The sequence below is a fragment of the Nannobrachium achirus genome, assembly GCF_963921795.1.
Source record: "Nannobrachium achirus genome assembly, chromosome: 7".
Taxonomy (NCBI): Eukaryota; Metazoa; Chordata; class Actinopteri; order Myctophiformes; family Myctophidae; genus Nannobrachium; species Nannobrachium achirus.
In genome coordinates this window covers 11,428,971-11,437,543 of record NC_137816.1, presented here as the reverse complement: position 1 = coordinate 11,437,543, position 8,573 = coordinate 11,428,971, and the positions used below count along the sequence as shown (strand labels likewise).

Here is an 8,573-nt window from a genome sequence, read left to right as displayed (position 1 = left end):
CTCAAGTCTTATTCGTTCTTTCTGTCTCTCTGCCTCAGCCCTACAGTACATTTTAACATGCTCTCTCTGTGTCTCTCTGTCTTTCTCTCTGTCTCTGTCTCAGGGTTCTCTACGCTGTCCTTGGCAGACCAGATGAGTCTTCTGCAGAGTGCATGGATGGAGATTCTGATCCTACGTGTCGTCTATCGTTCCCTGTCCTTTGAAGACAAGGTTTGTTTGATCTATCTATCTATCTATCTATCTATCTATCTATCTATCTATCTATCTATCTATCTATCTATGTGTGAGAAGCCTACACCTTAGGTGACATGTGGTGTAGGACTCTTGACTATTAGCTGGGTCATTTATGGCACTTCAGTGACCACGAGAGCGAAGGTCCGTTTCTCAATAGATTTGTCATCTAGGAGGGTTATTAAACAAAATTGGCCGGGGTGTATTTTTCAAAATGGTGGGGAAAATGTTTGACAGCTTGGGTAATTTTCTCATTTCTCATTCACTTACTATACACTACACTATAAAGGAAAAAATGACTCCCAAAAGATCTGCTTTAAGTGGGATGTGAGGGGTCAAACTAGGGGTTTTTAATTATTCTGAATCCATTGCAAGCATTTGTTTTGCACGAAAAACATTCCTTGTGCAAGAAATGGCCCCACAAAACGATGGTTTAGTGATGAGTCATCAATTTTCACAGTCTTTTGGGGTCTGTTTTTAGCCCAAGGAATATCTTTCATGCAAAACAAATGTTGCAATGGATTCAGAATAATTAAAAACCCCTAGTTTGACCCCTCACATCCCACTTAAAGCAGATTCTTTGGGAGTCATTTTTTTCCTTTATTGTGTAGTGTATAGTAAGTGAATGAGACTGAAAATTACCCAAGCTGTCAAACATTTTCCCCGCCATTTTAAAAAATACTCCCCTGCCAAATTTGTTTAATAACCCTCCTAGACAGTGTTGCCAGATGTACGATAATTATCGTATTTGTACGATAATTTGACCCTCTGTACGATGTACGATCAATAATTCCAAAAATGCCCAAATGTACGATAATTTCGGCATATCACCAAAAAGAGTGTCTGGCAACACTGCTCCTAGATGACAAATCCATTGAGAAACGGACCTTCGCTCTCGTAGTCACGGAAGTATCGGATTTGACCCAACTATATGTTGTGTTGTTGATATTTGTCTGTCGCATTATGAATTTCTGAATCTACGGTATCTGTCTGTCTTTCTATCTAGTTGGTTTATGCAGAAGACTACATCATGGATGAGGATCAGTCTAAGCTAGCAGGTCTCCTGGATCTGAACAACGCCATCCTTCAGCTTGTGAAGAAATATAAAGCAATGAAACTGGAGAAGGAAGAGTTTGTGACCCTGAAGGCCATTGCTCTGGCCAACTCAGGTACTGTACCAAATCACACCTCACAACTTATACATTTGGAACCGTCTCACGGAAAGTGTACAAATGTCATTTTATTGCATTCATACATGCTCAGAGTCAAATAAACACTCAGGGTTGTATCATGTGCAGCAGCGGTTTTCCTAATGATAAGACACAATGTAATTGATATTATCCAAAATGGCATTCCTTTTTTTGGGGCATGCCATTATAGTGAAAATGTTCAAAAATACGTAAAAGGTGTCTTAAATAGTATAGTGTTAATCCAAGCGCACAATTCGATGCACCGCGTTGTGAGCCTCGGCGTGTGTGTGTGTGTGTGTGTGTGTGTGTGTGTGTGTGTGTGTGTGTGTGTGTGTGTGTGTGTGTGTGTGTGTGTGTGTGTGTGTGTGTGTGTGTGTGTGTGTGTCTGGTACAGAAGGAGTTAATCCTACAATCCCTGTTCCCAAAGGACTCATTTGAGCTTTGAGCCTTCAAAGGACTAATTTAAATACTACACACACACACACACACACACACACACACACGCACACACCGTAGGTATACAAACACAAACAAGTGTGACACATACTCTCACATAGAAAGAAACAGTTCAACCTTTGCCATAAAGCAATATTGCATCTCACTGCACGCACACGAGCGCACACACACACACGCGCGCGCGCGCGCTCGCGCGCAATCAGATTCACATACTTAGACATTACAGATTAAACACACTGCAGCTGCACACACGCACACTTTCTTCCCTGACACACCTAAAGCCCAGATCCCCGTACAATTAGCATAGTCGTCTCTTCAGATGCCTGTTAAATAAGGTGCAATCGTTAGGACCCCAGCCTGTCAATAAAGGCCCCCCTCTGATGTTGTCCAGCTGCATCGACAACTGACTGACGCACACACACACACACACACACACACACACACACACACACACACACACACACACACACACACACACACACACACACACCTGCCTCCAGTGACCTGTGTTTTGAACTTAGTCTTGGCAGAGGACCAGATGCTCTGGACTCTTTAATTACAAGAGGAGAGCTGTCAATACAATGTGTCTGAATGAGACACACACACACACACACACACACACACACACACACACACACACACACACACGTGCACACGCGCGCACACACACAGTCTGTCATACATTCAAACAGAATTGCACACATACAAAATCAGTCACACAATGAAACACAGACACATGCGTTTGAAACACACCTACGATAGAGCGCGCACGCGCACACACACGCACGCACGCACGCACGCACGCACGCACGCACGCACGCACGCACGCACGCACGCACGCACACACACACACACACACACACACACACACACACACACACACACACACACACACACACACACAATATTGACAGATTGTTTTCCTGAGGGCCATGTGTGATAATCAATTCCCAGGCCCCGTCTGTGTGCCGTGCTTGTGTTCATGAGCATGTCTATGTGTTTGTGTGTGTATGTGTGCGTGCGTGTGTGCATGTGTGTTTAAGTGCCACGTGCACACGTGCCAAAGTCTGAAAGATGAGACAGCTTATTGGTTCTGATGGCTAGACAACAACGACGATGATGATGATGATGATTATGATGATGATGATGATGATGATGAGGGCTCACTATTTGAGTGAAGTAAGGTTTACAGGTACTAAACCTGGACACACTAGCATAGATGACAACACCGGTTCTCAACGTCCGGTCTAGGGACCACCAGGGGTCCAAATGAACCCTTGGAGGTCTGTAACTCTGAGAGTGTACAATTGGAACCAAGGGTTCAACTGTTCAATTTTAGGGTCTTTCTTTTTTTACAGTGTTGATTGGGGTTCCATAAATAAATAAAACAAAACTGGGGGCTCATGTTGTGTAGTGCATATCAATCTGGGTTCCAGAAAAAAAAAGTACAAGGTTGTTACTTTTGTGCACAGACACATAAGAGTAAATTCGTGTTCTTATTTTTATCTATTTTGCTTTTATTGGTAGTTTTTAAGTGAAGATGGACAAGAGCAAGAGAGACGGGGAGAGACACTGAGCAAAGGTTGCCGGGAACGGGACTCGAACCCACGACACGCTGTCAGGCTACATTAGAGCCTAAGTCAGCTAGGCCAGCGATCCGAGCCGGGTCCTCTAAATTCGGTTGGGAATCTTTGGACTTGAACAGACCAGTGGCAGTAGCCTGTATAAACCAAGACAGACTAGAACATAACATTACATTACAGAGCCAAACAGATATAGACAGAGCAGAATAGACCATTACATAGCTGGAGAGACCAATACAGACCAGTATAGACCAGAACAGAGAAGTACATACCAGGATAGACCAGCCGATTTCAGCCATTCTTACAGCTCACAGCTGGAATACATCAGCTACGTTAATTATGACAATCACATTTTGATAAAAAAAAAACGGCCAGGATAATGTTGAGAAAAGCTAAACCATCTTCTCAAAGATATGTATTTTTTCACAGAATACCTCCAAATAACTGTTTTTACACTTAAATTCAGCCAACTTCTACAAAAAAAAGCGAAGCTTTAGCCGACATGAATTTAACTCTGACAGTGTACAAATGGAACAAATGGCTACATTTATAGCACTTTCCGAGTTAAATTACGGTAACACTCAGGACTTCACTGTGTATCTAGTGTTTCAAACTGCAGCTCAACACAACAGAATGCTAGCATTAGCATTTTGAAGGGCACTGACACTAATTAATTCACGGGATGCTAATCGTCTGCATTAATGAAGGCAAGCCTTAAGAAATGTTAGCGAACGTGTCTCACATGTAAAGACAGCTCAACTAGCCACTGGAAACGCTGTGTGTGTGTGTGTGTGTGTGTGTGTGTGTGTGTGTGTGTGTGTGTGTGTGTGTGTGTGTGTGTGTGTGTGTGTGTGTGTGTGTGTGTGTGTGTGTGTGTGTGTGTGTGTGTGTGTGTGTGTGTGTATTGTCCTATGTCGGCTGCCGCTCATTAGCTGCTGTTGTTTTACTCTGCAGTGCAGCATGGGTCAGAAAACAGCAACCGTGCCTGCCAGTGTTAACACACACACACGCACACGCATGCACACGCATGCATGCACACACACACCTGCACTTCATTTTGGTTCCACATTAATAAATACATGTACTTTATTTTCAACTAACTTAAAGACGGGGTGAAATCAAAAACATGTTTTTCACACTTTTAGAGCATATCTGTAGTGATAATATGGCCAACACTAGATGCCAAAAAAATAGAAAATAAACAATTTTTGTGTATATTTATATCAAAGGTCCCTAAATAGGCCATTCTTAATTACTTCCTGTGAACAGAAATTCAAAAAGTGATGACATAGATAGAGTTTTTGAATATAAATGAACATTTGATTACATTCACCTGTTTGTTTCCCATTGCTGGCTCCCATTACTCAGATTTTTAATCCCATCGCCTGAAGGGCTGGTCCCCTCGGATAGGTTCAGAAACACACAGGCTTCCTTTTCAAACTGAAACTTCAAAATAGAATACCCAAAATAGTCATTTCATTGGGTCTTTAAATAATCTATTTACTGTAACTAAGTCCAAAGTTGAAAACAGCAACAACAGCCAGCCATTCAAAATGTATTTGGTTTTATACTAAGCGGTTTATATTGCATCTCTTTGTCGTCAAGATGTTTTGAATTCCACAACAGATGCATCTGTCTTCAAAGTAAGACCTTTAAGCCTCTGAAAGTATGTTTCTCTAGACTGTTCATCTTCCTGGATGCTGATAAAAAAATTATATATATTGTTTTCTTTTTGAAACTACAGATATTATACTAAGAATTGTTAGTATATACATTTCTCTGACACTGTGTTGTTGCATTCCACTGTGCGCCATCTGATGAAGTCGAATTAAATATGAAGGGGCAGTACTGGCCTAGCGGTTAAACAATGTCAAATAAAACGAATTTGAAAGGTCTGTGATCAGTGGCATACTGTATCCGCCAGGCCGGGTGGAAAGACAAGTCTATGACTTAAATCATCTGTGACGTGACTACGAATCCAAAAGTGGAACAGCTACTCCTAGTTCTCACATTGTTGTCTAAAATCATAACTATAATTACTAATTCCAAGGAAGCATTGGAATGGTTATGGGATGAGTAGTTACTTCAATATTTACACAATCTTGTACCTTCGCCTTTTTTGCAATGGTCATGATGATTCATTGGCTGGCTTGATTCCAGAATTTTCTTAAAGGGGCCACACCGTAAAATTCATTTTCTTTAATATTTTCATGTATTTTATTATTCCCACTGCACACAAGCAGAACTTGCTTGCATACGTATGTTGTGCGTGCGCGCGCGTGTGTGTGTGTGTGTGTGTGTGTGTGTGTGTGTGTGTGTGTGTGTGTGTGTGTGTGTGTGTGTGTGTGTGTGTGTGTGTGTGTGTGTGTGTGTGTGTGTGTGTGTGATGGCTTGTCAATAGCAGCTGTGTGATTATTATTTAACATGCATGTAGTCATTGATCGTAGTCATTGATCCGGGGGTTGAGAGCTAAAGGCCAGCTCACATTAAGACTGCTGCTCCCAAGGGGGTCATATATAGAACATGACTATACGGGCTGCACTCGCATGCATGCTGTAATACACACACTCTACTGGCACACATGCATTAATACATACTACCCCACACACACACACACACACACACTCATTCAGCGCATGCACCTAGACACCTGTATTGGTCCTGCATCCCTGCGTCACGCTAGTGTCCCTACTCTAGGCATTTCATAATAGGTGAACATTCTACGAAAATAGCCGATCTGAAATCAGGTATTTTTTTGGCGAGGAGAGTACAGACCCCTGGGGGACCCTGGTCAACGAAGTATATAGGGCTTAAGTGGTTAAAGTATATCTCTCTCTCCACACCCACTCCACTCTGTCTGTTCATCCATCACACCTACACACCAACACAGTAAACAGAGAGATGAACATTCCCATCAGTCAAAGCCCCGCTACAGGGTTTGCCACACAGTCGACCCCCGCGGGTGCATTTGGTTACAATTGTACATTCTCAGAGTTAAATTAACATTGAGGAATTTACTTTGTAGCTACACGTTTGTATAGCCCCAATATACACCCAATGTATGAATGAATGGACCATTGTAAGCGCTTTGAGTTTGCAACTTGCTTAGAAAAGCGCTATAAAAATGCAATCCATTATTATTATGTTATGTTACTTCATTTACTTCACTAAGTTCAGTTTTAGTAAGTTATTGAAGACATGTACAGACAGTGTCTTTCTAAATCTATAATAAAGTGATTAAATGAATAACAAAAACATTATTAAGAGATTAACAGCAGGGAGAGTCAGAAACAAATTACAACTCAGCAGTCTGTCTTTGAACAAGTGCATCTTTGAAAATATATTCTACAGCTTTGAAGTCCCGATGTTGTTTACATGTTAGCAGTCTGGGTGACTGGAGTGTTTTCTGTTTATTGCTTTAACTAAAAGATGATTTCTAATCCTATAATTATTATCATATCTACCATTTTGTTTGGAGCCTTGAACAGCGAGGGAGGGCAACATAAAACACATTGGACATTATCTAACCTCCTCGAGACATGAAAAGTGCATATCTTAATTTCTATTTGGCCAAACTGTAAGATAAACTGTACATTTCAATCTATTTCAATACATTTTCATCCAAGCATAATGCGTACACTGTAAGACTTTTCACTGCAGAATTACAGTAAAGTACTGGCAGCACGTTATCTTTTAATTGCTGTGTTTTTGGCAGTCTCTTCCTGTATTTGTAATTACAGTATATTACTGAAAATAGATGTACAGTTAAATACTGTATTCCTGTTCAAAGTTTTTCAGTAACTTACTGTATTCCTGTTAAAGGTTTTTCAGTAACTTACTGTATTCCTTCTCAAAGTTTCTCAGTAACTTACTGTATATTATAGTATTTAAACTAAATCTATAGTACTGTATGTGCAGATTCTGCAGAATGTTGACATTGAAGATTTGCATGGTCCAAGATTTTTTTTAACAATGTCTATGACATTCTTAAAATTGGATCAATACAGAGAAGATAAGCATGGTCCAAATCTCAACCTCTCTTAGAGTTCTTAGAAGTTTTCCTTTTCCAACCACCAGGGTGAGGGAGCTGAACCCTAACCTAGCGATAGCAGCTAGGGTTAGGGTTGAGGCTCAAATACTGACAAATCAAATTCTGACAGCTTGCCTAGGCAGGACACATGGACATGACACATTAAGCATTTTTAGCTCCCAGAAGCTTAGAAAATGCCCCTAATAACTAGATAAATGCTTTTCCCAGAATTCTTTGCTGTCTTCTTCCCATGATGCTTTGCTCTTAAGAGCAAATTTACAGCAATTCCTGACAATAATGATATTATCTTTAGTTGCTGTAAAAATGTATTTTTTCCCCCAGAATGCTTTGCTGTTAACAGCAAATTTACAGCAATTCCTATGATAATGACATTCTCTTAAATTGCTGTAAAAAGTAATTTTCTCTCCCAGAATGCTTTGCTGTTTACAATATAATACTGTCTTATACTAATACAGTATAATATTGTTCGGATTTTGCTATACATTTACAGCAAGGGCTAACAGTGTATGACTGATAAATGAAATAAATGAAATGTGGTCCCTGCTCCTCCAGACTCCATGCACATTGAGGACGTGGACGCCGTGCAGAAGCTCCAGGACGTTCTCCATGAAGCCCTGCAAGACTACGAGGCCGCCCAGCACCAGGAGGACCCTCGCCGGGCAGGCAAGCTCCTCATGACCCTCCCCTTGCTCCGCCAGACCTCCACCAAGGCCGTGCAACACTTCTACAGCATCAAGCAGGATGGAAAGGTCCCCATGCACAAACTGTTCCTGGAGCTACTGGAAGCCAAGGTGTGAGGACAGAGAGGACAGAGAGGACAGGTGGACGGATGGATGGCTAGAGATGTCTGTCTGAACGGCACGAGTTCCTCAATACGGTCTTTAGACTTGTTTGACTGACCTCACAGAAATAATGTCCTCAGATATGTCTGCCGACACACACCAGTACCAACAAATGAGTCCCTCAGATCTTTAGCGTGAACCCCCAAAACCTCCAACTTCTTTGACTTGATGAACCTTGACCCTTCTTACCAGGACAGATCCGGACTGACTAAATCCCGGT

The 8,573-nt window shown here is 41.5% G+C and overlaps 1 protein-coding gene across 1 annotated transcript in view; it reads left to right on the top strand.

Moving 5' to 3' along the window:
• Window positions 1-8,308, top strand: part of esrrga (estrogen-related receptor gamma a) — a gene marked incomplete at both ends in the record, with an annotated part of 119,855 nt that extends 111,547 nt beyond the window's left edge. The window contains 3 exon segments of the mRNA XM_080730664.1: window positions 104-210; window positions 1,238-1,400; window positions 8,064-8,308. Coding sequence (XP_080586790.1) covers window positions 104-210; window positions 1,238-1,400; window positions 8,064-8,308 — 515 coding nt within the window.
• Window positions 8,309-8,573: the final 265 nt, after the last annotated feature.